Source organism: Seriola aureovittata, chromosome 5 (assembly GCF_021018895.1).
Source record: "Seriola aureovittata isolate HTS-2021-v1 ecotype China chromosome 5, ASM2101889v1, whole genome shotgun sequence".
In the NCBI taxonomy this organism is placed as follows: domain Eukaryota; kingdom Metazoa; phylum Chordata; class Actinopteri; order Carangiformes; family Carangidae; genus Seriola; species Seriola aureovittata.
The window spans coordinates 30,148,660-30,172,355 of record NC_079368.1 but is presented as its reverse complement, the minus strand read 5'-3'; the positions used below and the strand labels follow the sequence as shown (position 1 = coordinate 30,172,355).

The 23,696-nt window shown below is 40.5% G+C and overlaps 1 protein-coding gene across 13 annotated transcripts in view; it reads right to left on the bottom strand.

Annotated features, from left to right (window-relative positions):
- The window catches only part of grin1b (glutamate receptor, ionotropic, N-methyl D-aspartate 1b), a 59,278-nt gene extending 49,285 nt beyond the window's left edge, over positions 1-9,993 (bottom strand). For 11 of the 13 annotated variants that reach the window (XR_008827863.1, XR_008827864.1, XR_008827867.1 and 8 more), the window contains exons 1-4: positions 9,178-9,993; positions 8,212-8,468; positions 4,279-4,413; positions 2,271-2,447 (exon numbers count right to left, since the gene is read on the bottom strand). Coding sequence is in view for 5 of the 13 variants with exons in the window: in XM_056376641.1 (XP_056232616.1) it covers positions 2,271-2,447; positions 4,279-4,413; positions 8,212-8,468; position 9,178 (570 nt within the window). In the remaining 8 variants the exon portion in view is untranslated. The remainder of the gene's footprint in view (positions 1-2,270; positions 2,448-4,278; positions 4,414-8,211; positions 8,469-9,177) is intronic. The other 2 variants (XM_056376644.1, XM_056376645.1) reach the window with 2 other exon arrangements.
- Positions 9,994-23,696: the final 13,703 nt, after the last annotated feature.

The window sequence follows — 23,696 nt, the reverse complement described above, 5'->3', positions numbered from 1 at the left end:
TGGAGGAGGATGGAAGAGGATGATGGAGGATGGAGGAGGATGGAAGAGGATGATGGATGATGGAGGATGGAAGAGGATGGAGGAGGATGGAGGAGGATGGAAGAGGATGGAAGATGATGGAGGAGGATGGAGGAGGAGGATGGAGGATGGAAGAGGATGATGGAGAGGATGGAGGAGGATGGAAGATGATGGAGGAGGATGGAGAGGATGGAAGAGGATGGAAGAGGATGGAGGATGATGGAGGAGGATGGAGGAGGATGGAAGATGATGGAGGAGGATGGAGGATGATGGAGGAGGATGGAGGATGATGGAGGAGGATGGAGGATGATGGAAGAGGATGGAGGATGATGGAGGATGATGGAGGAGGATGGAGGATGATGGAGGAGGATGGAGGATGATGGAGGAGGATGGAGGATGATGGAGGAGGATGGAGGAGGATGGAGGATGATGGAGGAGGATGGAGGATGATGGAGGATGATGGAGGAGGATGGAGGATGATGGAGGAGGATGGAGGATGATGGAGGATGATGGAGGAGGATGGAGGATGATGGAGGAGGATGGAGGAGATGGAGGAGGATGGAGGAGGATGGAGGATGATGGAGGAGATGGAGGATGATGGAGGATGATGGAGGAGGATGGAGGATGATGGAGGAGGATGGAGGATGATGGAGGAGGATGGAGGAGGATGGAGGAGGATGGAGGATGATGGAGGAGGATGGAGGAGGATGGAGGATGATGGAGGAGGATGGAGGATGGATGGAGGAGGATGGAGGAGGATGGAAGAGGATGGAGGATGATGGAGGATGATGGAGGAGGATGGAGGAGGATGGAGGAGGATGGAGGATGATGGAGGAGGAGGAGGATGATGAGGATGATGGAGGAGGATGGAGGATGATGGAGGAGGATGGAGGATGGGGGATGATGGAGGAGGATGGAGGAGGATGGAGGATGATGGAGGAGGATGGAGGATGATGGAGGAGGATGGAGGAGGATGGAGGAGGATGGAGGAGGATGGAGGATGATGGAGGATGATGGAGGAGGATGGAGGATGATGGAGGATGATGGAGGAGGATGGAAGAGGATGGAAGAGGATGGAAGAGGATGGAGGATGATGGAGGATGATGGAGGAGGATGGAGGATGATGGAGGAGGATGGAGGATGATGGAGGAGGATGGAGGAGGATGGAGGAGGATGGAGGATGATGGAGGATGATGGAGGAGGATGGAGGAGGATGGAGGATGATGGAGGATGATGGAGGAGGACGGAGGATGATGGAGGATGGAGGATGATGGAGGAAGATGGAGGAGGATGGAGGAGGATGGAGGAGGATGGAGGACACAGAGAGCAGTTTCAGTTCTCTAAAGGCAGAGACATCTATGAGTCTGTCTCCAGGACAAAGACTGGACTGATGTCCACAGCTTCATCACCTCACCTGCAGCTGGATGTTGAGCAGCTGTAAAAGGTGTGAGCTCCTCACCTTTAACCCTCTGACGCCACCATGAGACTTTTTCACTTGTTCATTCCTTTGTGTTTTTCCTAATGAAATGGTTTTTGCTGCACAGATCCAGAGTCAGCTCAACCTCAGCTGATTATATATGTCACTCAGTAAAGACTCAGTTCAGTAGAATGGAGGTTAACAGCCCGGGACACAAGAAGAAACTAAAGCCGCACCTTGAATCTTTCCTTACTTTACAGATAAAAGCTGTAAACCAGAATAAAGAAGGAAAACTTCCACACAGACAGTTACACATGTGTTGGGATTGAAGTTTCTGTCTTTATCTGATCATGAGTTTATTCATAAGAAATATCTCTAATCTGTGACTGATCTCATCCTTCTGTCTGTTTTCTTCTGCTTCTTCTTGTAGTTTAAGTAGAAACAAGCGTCACGTCTTTATCTCAGATGGTCGAGGAGTGAAGACGCTCTGATGACAACTCTAAATAAAGTTGATTCAAACCATAACACAGAGAGGGAGGGGGGAGCTGCTGCTGCACAGATTAGAGAAGAGAAACTGCAGTCTGATGCACGGAGAGGTGGACTGATGACACACACACACACACACACACACACACACACACACACACACACACACACACACACACCACTTCATGCAATGAAAACCACACACATTTGGATTAGAGAAAAACACACACAGTTACATAAACACACATGACGTACAGCACACGCGTGTCTTTATACTGAGTGTGTGTGTGTGTGTGTGTGTGTGTGTGTGTGTGTGTGTGTGTGTGTGTGTGTGTGTGTGTGAGCGGACCTTGGTCTCTCTCTCCTCCAGCAGGGTCTCCAGTCTCTTCTGGGCGGCTCGGCCCTCGTGGTCGTCGCTCACAATCAGGATGATGTGGTTCCACCTGAACTCCCTCATCAGGTCGAACCACACATGAGCCTGGTGGGAGTAGGGAGGCACGGTCCTCAGGAACGACAGGTGGATGCTCTGAGGAGGAGGAGGAGGAGGAGGAGGAGGAGGAGGAGGAGGAGGAGGAGGACATGGAAAACGTAAATGTGTTGTATATGTGACGTACGGTTTCACAGACTGAGCTCAGGTCAGTGTGGAGGACGGACCACATCGTTCTGTTGCTGTTCACACTGCGACTGAACTCACACTGAGATTTATTCAGACTGACTTTATTTCTAACACCTGGAGGATCAATCCTCCTTTAACCACAGAAACAACCAGGATGAAATGTTGAAACAAGAAAACATGAAAAACAAACTGACAAAGTTGAGTCAGTAAAATAATAATTAAATAGAAATAATGAGCTGAGAATAAATGATATTCAGACAGAAGTTTATAGTTTCCTGACGTTTCTATTTGGTGCAACAACATTAATGTATAGACTATAGTATTTAGTTGTGATGATGATGATGATGATGATGATGATGATGTAACTATAGATTCATAAGCTTGTTATTCATGACGACTCCTGACTGATGAAAGAGAATGAATCTATATTTATGGATCTGAGCTCCAGTCCATCAGACAGAAACAGCTGCTCTAAATGTTAAATCACATGAATTAAAAACAGCAGGTGTGGTTCAGAGCTGAGTTTTTGTTAAATCAGTCCAAACAGCAGAAGACGGAGCAGTTCAACACTGTGTGGTGACGGTGTCCCAGGACTCACAGTGAACACATAAACCTCACTGCTTACTCACTGTTGGTTTACCTGAAGCTCTGACTGATAAACACGTGAATATTTCATCTCCAGTCTGAATCCTCTCACTGGGAGTGCTGGGATATTCTGGGACTGATGATGTCATTAATATTGTAACGCTGATAGACGCTGAAAGACACTGAGAGCTCATGTCTCTGAACAGGGACAAACTGGTCTAAATAATCTACAACCGGCACTTAATGTTGCCTGAAGACAAACCAGGACAGTCTGAACATGTGGGACATTTTACTGCAACACCTGAACACAACCTGGATCATCACACTGGTCCTCATGGGGTTAATAAGATAAACACTGCAAGGAAATATACAAAATACAATACTATATGTATACTGTGTGTATATTAAATCATTTTTCTTTATTTATAAAAATATTTAAATATTTTTTATTTTAAAAATTGTTGAAATATGTTATTTAAAAAAATATTTAAATATTTTTTATTTTAAAAATTGTTGAAATGTTATCTAAAAAATATTAAAATATTAAAAGAATATTTAAACAATATTTAAAGAATTTTTATTTAATAATTTTTCCTTTAATTTTTTTAAATATTTTTTATTAAATTTAAAAAAATATATTTTTAATTAAAACATTAGCAATAAAAATAAAAATATTTTGATATTTTTCATTTATTAAAACATATTTCAAAACAGTTTTAAATAAAAAATATTTAATTTTTTTTTATTTAAATATTTCCTATTTAAAAAATATTTAAATATTTATTAAAAGAATATTTAAATATTTTATTAAAGAATATTTAAATATTCTTTAATAAAAAATAGTTTTAAATATTTTTTATTAAAATATCAATAAAAATAAAAATATTTGATATTTTTCCATTTTAATATAAAAAAATGTTTTAATATTTTTATTTTTTTTATTTGAATACATTTTTTCACATATATTTTTAAAAACTAATTTGAGCTGCTGACTATAGTTTTTATCAAACAAACAGAAGGAAGGTGTTGGTTGGGGACTATTTTCTCTAGTTCAGATTCTGTTCCCGTTTACTGAGGTCCTAAGATCTGGTGTCCTCAGGATGGAGCCCTGAGGAACACCTCAGAGACAGGATCAGGATCAGGTGGTTCAAGTTACCTTGTCAGAGTAGATGGACATACGCGTTGTCAGCCCAACAACAGGGATTCTGTAGAAACCGGCGGTGTAGGAAACAGGTGTCGGCGTCAGGTGGTCGTTGGACTGTGGAGGGTGACTGACCAGGATCGCGTACACCTGCAGCAGAGGGTGGTTTCATTTAAAGATGCTCTTATTTTCTCAGTCCACCTACACATCCTGAGGCCAAAACCAATGACTGGCGTAACCTCCTGATCGTAGAAGAGTCTGCGTGGAAGTAAGACTGAAGGTACAGAGCGGCCTGTTCCTCAGAGTCAGAGATCTCACACTGTCAAAAATACACAAACGTTAGGGAGGAATTCTACCCCGAATTTGAAAAGAAAATGCCCTGAATTTAAAAGTTTAACAGACAGAGAGAAATTACCCATAATTCTGGGGAAAAAGACAGAATGTGCAGCTGCTAAATATGACACTTCCTGTCACAACAGAAAACAGTTATATATAAAAATATAGAAACCAAATGTATTTGTTCCTTAATTTCATGTTTTAATAAACATTAAAAACAGGCATTGTAAAAAGAATTTATAAATGAATGATTAATCATCAGTAAATACTTCAGATTTAGAAACAGATTCACAAAAAGCGCATTACAAAACTCTCATTATCATTACATTTATTGATTCATGAATAAATAATAGAATAGAAAAACTATACGAAAAGAGATTTTAAAAATGGGAATACATTCCTGGATTCACACTTCAAAAATTTATAAATGTACAAACAATCCATCAAAATAAATGGAGCTAAATGGATTGGCTAACAGGTGAAGCAGTTTGAAAAAGAAAATGGAAATTGAAGATTGAATCCAGGTTTATGTTGTTTTTGTAAATCAAATTTTAAATCTGAAGTATTTATTGATGATTAATCATTGATTTATTTTCATTTTATTATCTTTTCACAATTCCTGTTTTTAATGTTTATTAAAATATGAACTTAAGGAAATACTTTATTACTTTTCCTGTGACATCACTGCTCCTCCATATACGTATGTGTATATCTGTATATGTATACAATATATATGTATGTTTATGAGTTTATTGATTTTTTTTTGTTTACTTTATTTAATTATCAATTTATTCTTTAATTTCTATTAATAATTATACTGTCTTTAATTATATCAATATTGTAATTGATATTTTTTTCTTTGATAATTTAAGTACATTGAATGATGGTAATTGTGCTTCTTTGACGACACATTTAAAATGGCAATGCCAATAAAGACTGAGGCTCAGGAGGTAGACCGGGTCGTCCACTAATTAGAAGGTCCGTGGTTCGATCCCCGGCTCCTCAGGTCTGCATGTCCAAGTGTCCTTGGGCAAAATACTGAACCCCACATTGCCCCTGATGGCTGTCCCATCAGTGTATGTGTGTGATGTCAGAATAGGTGAATGTGCCAAGTATTGTAATGCTTTGAGCAAGAAGAGCAAGTGTAGGTCCTTTTACCGTTACTGGTTAATTGAAATTGAATTGATCTGAGGAACCGCTGCTGCAAAACAAACCTACAAATACAGACTCCTCTCTGTAGCCTTCGTTGTGGAAGTGAGACTGACTAACTCCTGAAACTGTTTTAACTAAACAACAGAAAGTGAAACAGGAGGAGAAGAGGACAAATCAAAGGTCTCAGTGTCTCTTATAACTGAGCTACAAAACACAACACAGAGAACCAATGAGGCTGAAGTGTGTTTCACACAGGTAGACAACACTGTTATACTGCACTGAGAGAGAGAGAGAGAGTGTGTGTCTGTCTCTATAATCCCTCCATCCTTCCTCTGGGAGGATGGAGGGATTATTACATCTGTGTTTCTGCAGAGAGAGAGGACGTTAATCTGACGTCCATCTCCATGTTTCTGATTCTCTCTCTCTCTCTCTCTCTCTCCGCCATGTTGGCCTCAATTTGTCCTTTCTCTGCCCACCTTTCTGTTCCTGTTCTTGTTCCTGTTTCTGTTCTTCTTGTGCTTGTTCCTGTTCTTGTTTCTCTTCCTGTTCCTGTTTCTCTTCTTGTTCCTATTTCTGTTCTTCTTCCTGTTTCTGTTCTTCTTCCTGTTCCTGTTTCTCTTCTTGTTCCTATTTCTGTTCTTGTTCCTGTTCTTGTTTCTCTTCTTGTTCCTGTTCTTCTTGTGCTTGTTCCTGTTCCTCTTCCTGTTTCTCTTCTTGTTCCTGTTCTTGTTTCTCTTCCTGTTCTTCTTGTTCCTGTTTCTGTTCTTGTTTCTCTTCCTGTTCTTGTTTCTCCTCCTGTTTCTGTTCTTCTTCCTGTTCCTGTTTCTCTTCCTGTTCTTGTTCCTGTTTCTGTTCTTGTTCTTATTCTTGTGTCTCTTCCTGTTCCTGTTTCTCTTCTTGTTCCTGTTCCTGTGTCTCTTCCTGTTCCTGTTCTTCTTGTTCCTTTTTCTGAGTCTTGTTCTTGTTCCTGTTCCTCTTCCTGTTTCTGTTCTTTTTCTTCCTGTTCTTCTTCCTGTTTCTGTTTTTCTTGTGCTTGTTCCTGTTCTTGTTTCTCTTCCTGTTCCTGTTTCTCTTCTTGTTCCTATTCCTGTTTTTGTTCCTGTTCTTGTTTCTCTTCCTGTTCCTGTTTTTCTTCCTGTTTGTGTTCTTCCTGTTCTTGTTCTTATTTCTCTTCCTGTTTCTGTTCTTGTTCCTGTTCATGTTTCTTTTCTTATTTCTCTTCCTGTTCCTGTTCCTCTTCTTGTTCCTTTTTCTGAGTCTTGTTCTTGTTCCTATTCCTGTTTTTGTTCCTGTTCTTGTTCTCTTCCTGTTCTTGTTCTTATTCTTGTGTCTCTTCCTGTTCCTGTTCTTATTTCTCTTCCTGTTCTTGTTTCTCCTCCTGTTTCTGTTCTTCTTCCTGTTCCTGTTTCTCTTCCTGTTCTTGTTCCTGTTCTTGTTCTTATTCTTGTGTCTCTTCCTGTTCCTGTTTCTCTTCTTGTTCCTGTTCCTGTGTCTCTTCCTGTTCCTGTTCTTATTCCTTTTTCTGAGTCTTGTTCTTGTTCCTATTCCTGTTTCTGTTCTTATTTCTCTTCCTGTTCTTCTTCCTGTTTCTGTTTTTCTTGTGCTTGTTCCTGTTCTTGTTTCTCTTCCTGTTCCTGTTTCTCTTCTTGTTCCTATTTCTGTTCTTGTTCCTGTTCTTGTTTCTCTTCCTGTTCCTGTTTTTCTTCCTGTTTGTGTTCTTCCTGTTCTTGTTTCTCCTCCTGTTTCTGTTCTTGTTCCTGTTCATGTTTCTTTTCTTATTTCTCTTCCTGTTCCTGTTCCTCTTCTTGTTCCTTTTTCTGAGTCTTGTTCTTGTTCCTATTCCTGTTTTTGTTCCTGTTCTTGTTTCTCTTCCTGTTCTTATTTCTCTTCCTGTTCCTGTTTCTCTTCCTGTTCTTGTTCCTTTTTCTGAGTCTTATTCTTGTTCCTATTCCTGTTTTTGTTCCTGTTCTTGTTTCTCTTCCTGTTCTTCTTCCTGTTTCTGTTCTTTGTCTCTGTCCTGTTCTTGTTCCTATTTCTGTTCTACTTCCTCTTCCTGTTGTTCTTCCTTTTTCTGTTCTGTTTCTGAGTTTTGTTCTTCCTGTTTCTATTCTTGATTCTGTTATTGTTCCTGATCTTCTCTGTCTGAGTTAAGGTTTCCTTAAAATAAAAGGGTTAGGTTAAGTTAAGATTTTCAAGTGATAATAGCAGCAAACAAACATCTCCATGGAAACTATAGAATTTTACTGCTGTAAAATCTCTTTCACTGCTGCAAATCCCTTAACAATTTTCCCTAACTAAGGAAACCTTCTAAGAGATTCTGAGCAGCAGCTTCCGTTACTCCCTCAGCTAAGGAGAAATTAAACCTCAAGTGTCAGACTTAAGTAGAAAACTCCAGGTGTTTTGTGCAGCTGGCCTCAGGCAGCAGAGCGTCGAGATCAGTGAAGATGAGAGCGTCCCCACCTGGTTGGAGATGAGGTCCTCGCAGACGGACAGAGCCATCTGGATGGCGTTGGGCTTGTGTGTGACGGAGATGGCGTTCATCTTGAACTTGTCCTTCCCGTACAGCGTGTTGGCCTGGCTCACCGCCTCCTTGAACACCTGCTCGTAACGTTTCTGACTCAGGACGGCGCCGATGTTCACCAGCCGAGGCTCGCAGCCGCACCGTGCCACCGAGCAGCACTGCAGCACGGCGAGGAGGAGCACGCCACGCAGCTCCACTGAGGAGGAGGAGAGGGAGGAGGAGGTTATTGTCTAAACCACAGACTCCACAGACTAGAAACACCTGTCAGGTCACACAGGTGAGTCAACACGTCTGAGACAGTCTGAACATCAGAACCTTCATGAAGGAGGAGTCATCTCAGTCTAAGCTGCTGTTCCTAATAAACTGACCACTGTGATCAGCTGTTCCTGCTGAGGAACAGAGTCAGGGAACCGTGAACTCAACTCAGGGAACCAAGATGTTCCAACAGACACTGACGTCAACAGGAGAGGAAGAGGATGAAGAGGTGGAAGAAGAAGAGGAAGATGAGCAAGAAGAGGAAGAGGAAGAAGAGGAAGGTGAGGATGAAGAAGAGGAAGAAGAAAAAGAAGAGGAAAAAGAGGAAGCGGATGAATAAGAGGAAGAAAAAGAGGAAGTAGAAGAGGAAGCAGATGAAGAGGAGGAAGAAGAGGAAGGTGAGGATGAAGAAGAGGAAAAAGAAAAAGAAGAGGAAGTGGATGAAGAGGAGGAATAAAAAGCAGAGGGAGATGAAGAGGAAGAGGAAGAAGAGGATGAAAGTGTTTTTTCTGTTTTCTTTTATTTTGATGTTTTTAACAGAAACGTTACAGGATGAATTTCAACCAGTTTTTTTTTTTTTTTTTATGGATTAATTCTAATTTTCTGACACGTGACCTAAACACAGAAACACTGGTGATAGACTGACTCACTGGTCCTGGTCCTGGTCCTGGTTGCACCAGATTTTCAAATTAAAAGCCCCGCTGTAGATTCCGTTACAGAGCTGCGTCGCGCGCTCGGTCTCCTGTTGATTTCACCGTCTGTGATTTATTTAAATCACGGTGCTCCCTCCGGTGTTCCCGCTCTCAGTCCGGTACCGTCCGCTGGTTCGGCTCCGGTTCGGTCCCGGTCTCTGTCTCGGGTCCGTCGGGTTAAAGGTCGATGTTTTTGTTTTGTTTTTCTTGATAAATTGATGAATTGCTCGTTGAAGCGGTAAAAAGCTCCGGTACCGTTCGGAGCCGTCACCGTCCCACAGCGGAAGGACAGATCCCGGTGTCTGGACCGAGTCGCCGCTGTTTCAGTCCCGGGTAAAGCCCGCTGACATTGTTGATCCGGTCTGGTCCTGTTGATTCACCGACTCCTTTCATCAACATTAATCATCCGTTAAATATTATTTCCCCGGTAACGCGTCACTTTATTTCCCGCTCGTTGCTCTCGGTTTTATTCGGTTTCGGTCCGTCAAGGCTCGTGATCCTCGCGGACTTCCAGATGACCTGATGCTCGCGAGCCCGCGGTCTGTCCTTGGATCCTGACGCTTGCCTCCGCGCGCTCACGGACGAAGAGGAGAGGAGGCGCGCGACCGCTGGAGCGCGGACACGAGCGTCATCTCTCTAGCGCTTGTGAATTAATGAAGCGCGCGGTCACAGTTCAGAGGCTGTTTCTACATTTATAGTGATTCTATCAATCTACTGCGCATGTCTGGATTTATTCATTCATTCAGTCCACTTATTAAACAGTTTGATATTAAAATAATTCATCCAGATTAAATCATTAAATATTTTATTTGAAGAATCTAATTTATTATATTAAATTTATTATTAATTATTTGTTATTATGAATTGTTCTGATTCTGTGTATAAATATATATATATAAATATATATATATATATATATATACACACAAATATACATATACATAAATTGTATATTTCAATATATTACACAATTGGTTGACCTCAAGAAGCTTTTCATCACATCATAATATATCATAATATTCATAAACACACACACACACACACATACACATGTATGTATTTATACATATGCACATGAGCCTATACATGTATTTACCTGCATGTTCATATTATTACCTGTGAAAATGTGATTTGATTTGCTGTAACTGTCAGTATAAAAGCACCAACATGTCGGAGTCAGAACATGTAACTCACGTCAACAGATGGGACACATTTGATCGTGCGTCTCCATCTGTGTGTGTGTATGATGTTATAAATACCATTGTGGGGGGGGGTTTCTCAAACTGTGACAACAGAGTTAAGATGTGGTTGTGGATCAGTTGGTGTTGTGGGTCACTGTGAGCCTGACTTCATGTGAGTGTAATAAAAGCAGCAGCAGAAGAAGAAATCAAACCATTCAGACTGAGCTGCTCTTCTTCTGTGGTTGTTTCTGCTTTAAAATCACCCCATCTGCTGCCAGCATGCACAGTTGCCACAGCAACAGAGATGCAGCTCCTCATCCTTATTGTGGTTGCCATGGAAACAAGCATCTCCCAAAAGCCCCCCCTCAAACCAGATATAACGTGTAATTAACACACACACACACACACACTAAAAAAAATAAGTTTTCTAACAGTAATTTTCTGTTTTTTTTTTTAAATTGTGAACAAACGTCTGTAAAATGACAGAAATGATGTGAATTAACAGCCAAACTTCTCTTTTAATCATCGTGCCAATAATAATGAATCACATTTATTTCACATTTCTGTAAAGACAAATTACTGTTTTATTTAAACAGTATTTTTCTGCTTTCTTAAATTACAAACAAATCTGTGTAAAATGACTAATTATCTGTAATTAAAAATGTAGCTTGTTATAAAGGTTAATGTTCATAATAACAATTTAAAGATTCTCTGTAATTTCAGGGTAAATCTTTTTTTCATCAGATTAAACATTTAAACTTCAAACAAAAAAGTTTGAAGTACTGGAATGTATCCCAGCATGCACTGGGAGGAAAGCAGGAAAATGGTTTATCTCACACACACACACACACACACACACACACACACACACACACACACACACACACACACACACACACACACACACACACACACACACACACACACACACACACACACACACACACACACACACACACACACACACACACACACGTGTTGAAATTAATGCAGTTTTAATGTGAAATGAAGTTTCTCATGAAGCTTTGCTTTGTTGATGGTTTTTATGGAGCGTGTCTGGTGTGAATTTTAACAGTAGCAGCAGCACAGTATAGAAATCAAAACACACTGAAGTTTGTCCTGAATCTGTAATTAATCAAAGACTTTCTATGTTGCTTTAATCAACAACAAACATGATAGAAATGTTTAAATGTGTCCGTCCTTCAACAGTGACAATACAGGAAAAACACCAAGCACCTTGGTAGGTGGCTGCTAATGGTAAAGCTACCTGCTAATGGTAAAGCTAATGAGAATGGGGGAGGGGTATATATACTGTACACGCACATGTGCATTGCTGCCATGTATATCACTGTTAGCATTGTAATTGTAATCAATGTCATTATTGTACAAAAGAAGCTAATCCTGATGATCAGTGCTAATGCAAATGCTAGCAAGCTAGCCCCGACCCTCTGTTCTGTTTGTCCCTGTTTTTTTCACCAATTAAAAAGGAGAAAAAAATTTTAAAAAAATAAATGCTAATGCTAATGGGAACGGCGGCTAGCTCACGCCCCCAGTTGCAGCCTTGTCTGAACGACTTAGCCCCGGTTCAAATTAGGCTCAAAATGATTTTGAGCTTGTAAAATGATGTTCACAAATAACAATATTTGTAGTTGTAAATCAAACTTTGTAAACCTGGAAAATAAATCTACATGAGAAATTCGAGTTTGTGCATGTGAAAATAAATTGTGCTTGTGGCAAAGAGATTTGTATTTGTTGAGACAGTGTGAATCAAAACTGAACTAATGATCAGTGGTGAGGTGAAACAAAGACACAGGGAAAGAAGAAAAGCTTTTGTGGACGTCTGTGTTCAGAGATAAAAAGCAGAAAACTGTAAAACTCAGTGAGCAACATTCCCAGTGTGAGACACTGACAAGTACAAAGTTTGATCCTTGTTACTTCAGTGTCACTGTGGGAACTTTTGACCAGAGTTTTACTGTTTTCTTCTCTGTATCACCACACAGATGTTGACAAATCCATTTCTTCTTTTAGTGTCTTTGTTAAACCTCAACACTGATCATTTGTGGAGTTTTGATTCAGACTTTCAACAAATACAAATCTCTTTGACACAAGTGCAATTGTTTCACATACGCAAACTTGAATTTCTCGTGCAGATTTATTTTACAGGTTTACAAAGGTTGGAATTATTTGTGAACATCACTTTACAAGCTCAAAATCATTTTGACCCTAATTTGAGCCTGGACACGTATAGCTACAGCCAACAACAGTTCACAATCACGGTCTACTGGCTCCATACAATCTCAAGTTACAGTCAGTTACAAGATGAGCCTAAAGTTACTGACGTCACTAGCTGCACAACAGCCGAGAGCAACAGACACAATCCTACTAACCGCTAAAACGTCTGTCCACAACGTCAATATCACCACCTGAAATGTTTGTCGGTCGTTGCACTGATTATACTTTTAGCTAATAGCTAACATGGATGCTACTCACCAGGAAAGTTGTGAGCTCGGCATCAAACCGCATCTCTTTACTCTCAGGAGCTTCTCCAGCGGTGGAAAGCCACATTTCTTTGCCGTTGAACGTGGTTTCTTGTCGGGAGCGGTCCTTCGGGATGCAGATGAATATTACCTTTTAGGAGGTTCATCCATTCCTGTGTTTCTGTGATGCTGACTTCAAGCGCTGCCGGAAGTTGTTCTTCTTCGTGGGACTGAGGGCAGACTTGACGCTCCGCTGACTCACACAGCCTCTAGCGTCACAAAGTGGTATTACAACACAGGACAGGTCGGGGCTGCTGCGCATGCGCATTTCAGTAGATGACTCTGAAATACAACAGATGGAGGTCTTGATCATGACATCATCACTGTGGCTGATTCACACACGGTTGATAGTGTTAATTCATTATTTTAACATTTTAAACTAAAGTTCTGGCCACATCTTATATTGCACCTTTACAGCACAACCACCGGAGCTGACATTTAAAAGTAAAGCTACATGTTCTTTGTCCACACTGCAAACCAATTTACAGTTTTGACACTTAAGTTAAAACAAAGACATTGAGCTTAACTTGACTGATATTGACACAGACAAAACATTTTGATTTGCTTTGACAGTATATAAATCTAAGCTTGGATCATAAAATACAATCATGCTTTCCCTTATACTTACATTCAGTTTGTGACGCACAAACGTTTGTATTTGCTCATTTTACAATCAGGCCAGTAGATGTTGCACTGCTCACATGAAGCATTACAAGATATAAACCGTTTGTGGAACCACTTTACTGAGAAAGTAAAACCTCCGACGCTGTGGGACTCACATCCAGCACCAGGCAGATGATTTCTGCAAGTAAAGAAGATAAAACAGCCCAGGAAATTTTACTCACTGAGTATTTCACTTACTGACTGTGGACTGCTCACAGAGCCAGGTGTCAGTTCACTGAAGCCATGTTGGTTTCAGTCATGGGGCTGTCTCACCAGTCACCGTATGTTGGCAGTCTTTATGTTACGACCCAGCTAGGGGAAAAAGGAAGGAACATAAAACCAGGTGTTATTGGTAAATCAAATTTACTGATTTAATTTATTGCGTAACCAGGAGGGTAAATAAGTAAACAAAAATACAAACAAGGCAAGAGGGTAACTGAAGTAGGGGAACAGGAGCCAACAAAGAGCCTAACTATGTGATTCTAACCAACCCAAAAACACAAGAAGCAGCACCCCTGTTCCCAATGTGTCCAACAGTCTTTTTCTAAGGGTGTGATGCACAATCAGAATTTTAAACCTAGCCCAGTCCCCAACAATCACTACCAGCATCTCAAACCAAATCACAAATTACACACAAATGTTCACAAAGGAGGTACAGAGGCGAGCTGCCTATCATGTCAGCCGCCACTAATGATGTACGCCGGGCTCTTAAACTCTTAACACTGACAGCGGGTTGTCAATGTGGGTTATCACAGTGAACTGTCGTGTCTGGACGTGCTGTTAAAGAGCAGAGCAGCGGACGTGTGTGTCGTGTTTGTTCATATTAAGTTTGGTTCAGTGTTAGTCGGATAGTTTTCAGCTCTAGTTCATTTCATTATTGATGACAGGAGTCAAAACATCTGTTGGAATGATTCTGTCTCTGTCAGAATAAAGAACATCACTGAGAGCTGAGAACCATCATGACATGTTCACCTGCACAATGACTCCAAACTCAGTATTAGTTTCTATTCTATTGTTATTTCATGTAAAACGGTTCAGCACTGTTTATTACAACTAAGCTGAGGGAATAATGTATTTTCAGATATCTGTGATCATCTAATCAGAGTGCTGTTTCTTTTGTCTTTTTCTCTAAACTCTACAATATGATATTGATCTGATTTCTCTCTATTATAATGTTTTTTTCCATCCAGCCAAGGTCTGGATCTTTGGGGACACCTACAACCTCTTGCAGCGATGATGGAGGCCCTGCACCACCTCCACCTGCAGCGTCCACACATGAAGATCTTCTCTTCCCAAACATACACACAGTGTCTTATATGATAATATAGTATTTTTTAATGTTACACTTGTGGCCATAACATTGTTCAGTCTGATCAGCTGTGCTCTTCCTGGTTCCCTACACCCTCACTGTCGTATTACACTCTCTGCCCCGTGTCAGACATACAGTCACATGACTTTTGGACTGTAGCTGTAACAAACTGTCAATAGTTTAAAACATTAGAGTTCATATTCATATTCGATCCCCAATCAGACCATTACATATACATTCCCGGTTCATTTGCTCCTTGCCAGATTGCTCTCAGCGTCATGATTGACTTTCCAGCGATTATCCCCGGACTGACTTCCTGTTTGCGACTGCTTGCCCCTGACCATCCTCGGCTCCTCATACCCACCTGTGTGTGTGTGTATGTGTGTGTGTGTGTGTGTGTGTGTGTGTGTGTGTGTGTGTGTGTGTGTGTGTGTGTGTGTGTCTCCAGCCCCTGACCATCCTCGACTCCTCATACCCACCTGTGTGTGTTCTCTCTGCTGGTATTTCAATAAAGGTCATTTCCAACTATCCCTCTGTTTGCTTGTGCTGCACGTGGGTCCTATCACACCCCGTTACATAAATGAACAATCTTCTATATGACAAATATCTGTCTACACATTTTGTATATGTCACGTTATCTTAACTTGAACTATCAGGACGTCTCGATGGACAATTTATTAACTGACATTAACGCTGCGCATTACACTAACGCAGATCAATTAAACTGGGTCACGTGGAGAAACACAAACCAAACGTCGTTAGATTAACGTCGATTAAATTCACCTTTTTATTGGGCTTTGACTGAACACCTCCACGGGCTAACCCAGGTTGACACAGGTTATCAGCCCAGCTCGGCCAGGTACCGTTAGCATAGCAATCGCTAAGTTATCAGCTAACGCTAGCACTAGCTGGCTAGCTTGGTTAGCAAGGTGCATCTTCACCTGAACTACGATATTAACAGGGATGCTAATTTTGGCTAGTAAAGAAACGGGATTAAAACAAAATGTACTTACCGGAAAACCGCCGACTCCTCTGAGTGTCTTTAAGAACAACTGAACACAGAACAAGATATTTACCGGTGAACAACATGTTGGAGCTAACTTTGATGAACTGAAAACACAATAAAAAGTCAAATGTCCGACACGTCACTCTGACGTCATATCCGGATTAACAGGCAGGTCCCTCTGTGTGTCAATGACGCGGTAGCCACGCCCTAAAGCCACTCTGCTTTAACGTCTATTTTCTTTTAAATAGGACCATAATTTAAAAAATAAACACCATGTTGTATTGAAGAAAACTTCAAACTAAAGATTCAGACCATAAACACATAACGAATCAAATTAGAAAGTAGGTGTTGAGTGGGAGAGCTGCTGCTGGGTGTCTCACTCCTCACTGCTGCTAGTCTTCTGTTTCCTGGATCATTTTATATCTGATTAATTCTTATTTTAGCGGATTTGAGTTGCAGGGTTTTAATGGAGAACTGTAATATTAGGAAAGACGGAATCTGTTTGGTCACCTGAGAGAAGTTAAGTGAATTTATATCCTGCAAAAATATCAGGTAAGAAAACATTTACTCTATTGTTTTGGTGACGTTGTTTGTGTTCATGTCGTTTATTTCGGATTAAATAAAGCTATAGAGCGGCAATAAACTGGCGATGAGACGCTACAGTGACGTCAGCACGTAAACGGTCCCTCACTGCTGGTGATGAAAGGTGATGTACTCTGTGTAAACGTGTTACTGCGGCACATTTTTAAAAGGGGAAGAGGAGGGTAAAACATCTTATATGGGGATGATAATAATAATATATGATAAAAGTATTAAACAACATCTTTAGGCTGCCAAGGAGCCAGTATCAGTTCCAAGGTGAAAACAGCACCAAGAGCAATCAGTTCATTCCAGTCAGGCTCTTTGCAGCCTGTGCACACAGCTGATAATTATTAATGTACACTCAGCTGACAATTTATTAGGAACATCCAGCTAAAACTGATACAGTCTAAAACAACAGCCCTTCATGAAGATTATACTGTTTATACAGAGGCGTTTCTGTTATTCAGCCTATCTTTGCTGATATAAATGGGTCGGACAAAATAATAGAAAACAATAGAATTTAAAGCCATGGTGAGTGTCTTGATGTAGCAGTAGTTTTGTGTTGGCATCAGCTCAGAATATTTCTGTCTCTTTGATTCTTAATAATCAGAATCAGCCCTGAAAAATCTGTTGATCCCTGTTGCTGTTAGTCAATTTAGGCTGATTCTGTCCCTGATTAATTAATGTGTTATTCAGTTAATACCAAGCAATACAACATGAATGAGTGAATCCAAGTTTATGTTAAGTTCTATGTGCTTCTATACAGTAACATAATATATACAGTTTGTTGTGTCTTTTACCCACAACTTCAGAGATGCTTTCATCTTTGGACTGGTTTCTGTTCTCCAGCTGTTCTCAGATCAGCCGTCTCTGTTTTCTCCTGTTCAGCTGAATGAAGTTTCATGTCGTCTACTGCTTCATTTTTTCCAAGTAGCGGACCAGGGAGTGAATGAGACTCTTTCACCTGGTGTAAAACTCCAAGTGTCTTTGCTAGTTTCAGACTGATGCATTTTTCCATCCAGTGCACACGTTGTTTAAATAGCCAGTTGTTTAAATTGACCAACAGAAACCTGCTCTTCAGTAAATGGCAGAATATTTCTCCATTATTTTCAGGCACATTGTGAGTATCTCCTACACAGGTGTCTGCACAGCGAGTCTGTTCAGCACAAGCAGAGTTGTAATCATTTAAATAACATTTGTTTAAGCTTTATTAAAGTAATGGGAAACAAAAATAATTAAATCATACTTTTTAAGGACTTAACAGCGAATCTTAGTGTCTCCTGTTATTTCTTCCCCCAGATGATCCAAGGATCCAGCTGATTACTGGCAGTTTGAAGGTGGATTTTTCTTCATCTGCTCCGTCACTTCTGGTAAAGATTCATTGATCTTTGTGGGATGTTGTGATTTGACTTATTAATACACTGTATAGTTGGATTCTGACATAAAAGATAGTTTAATGTTTGTCCACATATGTTGTCAGAACTATATGGAGAATACTGTGGAAAACAAGATCAAACTGAATTAGAAGATACAAGCTAAAAAACAACAACCCCCCCCCCCCTCAGCTCCACAGCCCCCCTCTTTCAGAGGTGACATCATCACCTCCTCATTATAGGAACCTTAACAGGCAGATAGACCAATGGAGAAATGCCAGTTTTAGTTCTTCAGATCATCCCGGGGCTCTGAAGAACTATTTGTGAATAATTGGTTGATATTGTAAATTTACATCTGAATATATTAAATAAAAGTGTTATAAAGTCAATAGTGCTGCGTATGTTATTTGTAATTAAGTTTCCAACCCCACTTTAGTTGAAAGACGACATACAGAGACTTAACTGTTTAATTTGCATTTCTTCAGTTTATTATATTTTATGAGAAAGAGAAGTTGAAGTTTGAGATGATTTTAATCTGTTTTACACAGTATTTTTTACTTTGTCTTCCAAAACAAAAGGTTTACTTTACAATATTAAGCTTGTGTTATGTTTAATTGATTGACACTTTATTTTATTATTAGGAAAAAGTTTCTCTGCAGAAACTTTAGTGGCGTCACTTTATTGAAGGAGTTTGATCAGAATCATTTAGGAGAAATCTGTAAAATAATTATAATAATAATTAATGAACCTTTCTGTTTATTTGTATTAGGATATTTTACTTTAATTTTGCCAGTCATTTGACCCTTTTTTTTTTTTACAGTGCACACACACACACACACACACACACACACACACACACACACACACACACACACACACACACACACACACACAATGATGTCATAGCTTGGTCTGTTTCAACACACGTCCACAGAGTGAGTCAAACCATGAACAGGTGTGTTCACATCAGTCCAGTTTCCAGATGTGAACTGGTTCCAGTTCTCCAGAGAAACTCAGTCCACCTGCTGCAGCACCAGTTTTTCAGAATAAAACTCATCCACCCAAACGAGGTCAACAACAGATTTACTCTTGTTACACTAATGTTCATTTTACTTAAAACAGCTGTAATTTTTCTGTAAATTTGTTTCTGTGGTTACAGGAGGATTGAAATAAAGTCAGTCTGAATAAATCTCAGTGAGTTCAGTCACATTCTTTCCCCTTCACGTCTTTGACCTCAGGACGTTTTCCATGGAGGTCGAGGAGACGAGGTCAGAGAGGAGGTCATTCTGACTTTTCCACCGCAGCGTGAAGCTCCTTCCCTCAGCTCCTTCCCTCAGCTCCTTCCCTCAGCTCCTTCCCTCAGCTCCTTCCCTCAGCTCCTTCCCTCAGCTCCTTCCCTCAGCTCCTTCCCTCAGCTCCCTCCCTCAGCTCCTTCCCTCAGCTCCCTCCCTCAGCTCCCTCCCTCAGCTCCTTCCCTCAGCTCCCTCCCTCAGCTCCCTCCCTCAGCTCCTTCCCTCAGCTCCTTCCCTCAGCTCTCATCATGGCTGCTACTCAGATACTTCAGGGTCATTTCACTCAGTTAGGAAAATTCCTCAGAAAAAAGACATTTCCCTCCACTGTTCAAACACTACGCTGTTCCCGTCACATCAAGGAGCACTGCTTCAGAAAGCGTACAGTGCTAGACGCTGGACTTTCAGGGTTCAGGCTAACTCTAGCAATAAAATCGCTAAGTTCACACCACAGGAAGCGACGTTTTACTGATGTGAAGCTTAAGAAATGGTTTGTTCCACTTTAGGGGTGAAATTGTTTAAAAATATTTTTACCATTAGTTTCTTCCTGTTAACTTCTGTCCACGAGCTTCTGTCTGTTAGCTTCTGTCTGTTAGCTTCTGTCTGTTAGCTTCTTGCTGTTAGCTTCTGTCTGTTAGCTTCTTGCTGTTAGCTTCTGTCTGTTAGCTTCTTGCTGTTAGCTTCTGGCTGTTAGCTTCTGTCTGTTAGCTTCTTGCTGTTAGCTTCTGGCTGTTAGCTTCTGTCTGTTAGCTTCTTGCTGTTAGCTTCTGGCTGTTAGCTTCTGTCTGTTAGCTTCTGGCTGTTAGCTTCTGTCTGTTAGCTTCTTGCTGTTAGCTTCTGGCTGTTAGCTTCTGTCTGTTAGCTTCTGGCTGTTAGCTTCTGGCTGTTAGCTTCTGTCTGTTAGCTTCTGGCTGTTAGCTTCTGGCTGTTAGCTTCTGTCTGTTAGCTTCTTGCTGTTAGCTTCTTGCTGTTAGCTTCTTGCTGTTAGCTTCTGTCTGTTAGCTTCTTGCTGTTAGCTTCTGTCTGTTAGCTTGTCTGTCTGTATGACATCACTTTCTCCTCCTTGTAGCTGAGCTCAGCTGTGAACATGAAGTAGGACACGTGTGACATCACCTCTTTATCTCTCTGGTGTTGGGCGTCATGAGGAGACGGTTTCCTTCAGCTTCCAGGCCAGTGCATCCACACACACACACACACACACACACACACACCCACACACACACACACACACACACACACACTCTGATGCTCTTTCTGTGAGTGTGTAGGAAGGCGTACAGAGAGATGCATGCTGGGACGTCTTTGTAGCCCGCTGTGTCCTGGGGGGTCAGTGATGTATTAGTGTGTGTAAGTGTATATGTACTAGTAAGTATGTGTGTGAGTGTGTGTGTGTGTGTGTGTGTGTGTGTGTGTGTGTGTGTGTGTGTGTGTGTGTGTGTGTGTGTGTGTGTGTCAGTCATGCAGCAGAGCTTTCACACTCAGTTTACATTTTGTCTGGAGGAATAAAGGCCGTTATTTAAAAGCAGTGTGTCCCATCACTACAGTGGGATATAAATGACGGCCAATAAAGAACTACCATGAACAAACATTAATGTCTGGTTATTTATTTATAAACTCATATTTAATGTGGAACAATAAAAACAGTAGATTAAAAAACAAAACATTATTTATTGATATCTGGATTAAAAATATTGTTGATGAGACAAACACTGACATTTCCAATCACTTTCAAGATTAATACAAAGAACTGACATGTTCTTCACAAACAATGTGTTAATAGACATGTTAGGAGACTGAGATGGCCGACAGATCAGAATGATAGATACATATACATACAACGAACAAATGATCTTAAACAATATTTAAAATGTTTTTTCTCGAAGCCAGTGACAGGAGGTTTAATGTTGTCGCAGTGAATCCATACAGAAATGTAAGATATGACATATATGTCCCTGTAAGGGGATAAATTATTATCACATATATACATCTGTCAGCTCTCTGATATATGAAGATACAAGTTTCTAACACAAAGTAAAAACCCAGAGTAAAATCTGAGCTTAACTGATTCCTAAATAAGTAACATTAAGTTTAATTCCATATGTTTGTATATGATATTTTAAAATTAATTTCTCATTAATTTTAAACAAAACTTTTATACTTCCATATATAATATCAACATATACCGACAGGCTTGTGATGGATATATTTATGTAACATGTAAAATATAAAACAATACAGACGTATATGTTTGTATCAAATTGATCCAATTTCTTACTTAATTTGTACAAACATAGGCTGCATATACATATATGTACGTATATGATTTTACTTATATGAACATATATTTCACGATCCTGGCTTTGTTGAACCAGGCCCCAGCTGTTAACGCCTGATTGGTTGAATGGAGTTAGTTACAGCCTCTGATTGGTCGGTTCTTTATGGTTTCTGTATCTATAATGAATAAAGAGCCATCTCTACTCTGTTTAATTATGACTCTGTGTGTGTGTGTGTGTGTGTGTGTGTGTGTGTGTGTGTGTGTGTGTGTGTGTGTGTGTGTGTGTGTGTATGGCCCATCCATTAACACACAGAAAGACAAAGACTTACAGATGTTCATGAAATAAACATGGTCGACCTCTTCCTGTCAACAACAACAAACAACAACAAACATCATCAGTACGATGTCAGACGTCGTTTCTGTAGCAGCTTGAAACACAGTGGAGCTGGAGACCTGGAGACCTGGTCTACAGGACCTGGATCAGGTCTCCAGGAGACCTGATCCAGGTCCTGTAGACCAGGTCTCCAGTAGAGCTGATCCAGGTCCTGTAGACCAGGTCTCCAGTAGACCTGATCCAGGTCCTGTAGACCTGGAGACCTGGTCTACAGGACCTGGATCAGGTCTCCAGTAGAGCTGATCCAGGTCCTGTAGACCAGGTCTCCAGGTCTCCAGGTCCTGTAGACCTGGTCTACAGGACCTGGATCAGGTCTCCAGGAGAGCTGATCCAGGACTGGGTGCAGCCTGCCTGAGGGTGTGAGGTGTAACAGCAGCTTTAAAAGTGACTCAGTTTCATCAGAGTTGTTACTGGTTTGGATCAGCTGGTCTGTCTGGGGACAGGAAGACACCTCTGTGGAGAATTCAGCTGCTGGTCAAAACCTCCTGACCCACCGACACTGAAGGACAACAACTCCCATGATCCCGCGCTACGTCGTGTCTTTTGTCTGAGCAGTGATTCGAACCGACAGGAAACGAGCTCGTCAATGTTTTTAAAGAAAATTCATTTTCACAACATTCAAAAACATTATTTATTTTTTAAAATTTCATCTTTTCACCAAAATGATAGTTGTTCCACAGGTGGAACCTCCGCGGCCCAGCAGTGGGACCCGGTCCACAGGTGGAACCTCCGCGGCCCAGCAGTGGGACCCGGTCCACAGGTGGGGAACCACTGTTATAGTGCAGAGAGACGAAGCCGATAAGCCGGTAAGTTCAGCTGTTGAGAACTTGTCTCTATCAGTTTGTTCACTGAATGTCAGACATCAGAGATCTGGAGAAAGAAATGCTATTTCTTTATTTTGTAAGAAATTTAAGGCGGATTTTTACTTTTTGCAAGAGACACGCGTTAATATTGGATTATAATTTCTGGAAGAACCAACGAGGTGATAATATTTGGATGTGTTATGGAAGTAATAAATATGCTGGACCCTCCATTTTGAGCGGGAAATTTGATGGTAGAATCTTGAAAAGTAAACCTCATGATTTTGGTTGAAAGTTTAAGGACATCTGTTTCATTTTGGGGAATATTTCTGCCACATATTATTGTTCCATGAACAGAAGTCAAACCTTGAGGAGGTTTCTATCTGCTCATGTAAAATGAATGACACATTTATTTTGATCAAGTTTCACTTCTTGGAAATATTGAATTATTTGAGTTCTAATTTATTTGTGTTTTATTTCTTTATTTCCTTTTTCTTTCACTTGTTGACCGTGGACAATCCTTACACCGCCATATCATATTTTTATAAATGTGTTGTTGTTTATAACATGTATATATAAATGTTTTATGACCCTTTTCTATATGAAAATGAGCACTGGTACAATTCATGTATGATTTCCTTTTGCTCAATAAAACATTTGAAATAAGTTAATAGTTTGTTTTTGTCCTTTTAAAATACTTTTCTTTTTTTCATCACCCTTTTTTATATATGTCGCGTTTAATTCCCTTTGCATTTATTCTTATTGTTCATAATTTATTACGTTATGATTGTTTCTCATATTTTCAATATTTACACATTTTATCCAGATGAAAATCTTTTGAATAATAAAACATTTGAAAAGAAAATGACTCAGAGGCAGAAGTTACAGATGAAGAGTTTACAGCTTCAGAGGTGGAGAAACACCCCGTCCTCACTGCTCCAGTCTGCAGATACTTCATCAGCAGACAGCAGCGCCCCCCGCTGACCGACAGCAGTAAAGCCTCTGACATCACTCTGCACATCAGTGAAATGAAACTGAAGTTCAGATAATGAGATAAAAAAAACAAAG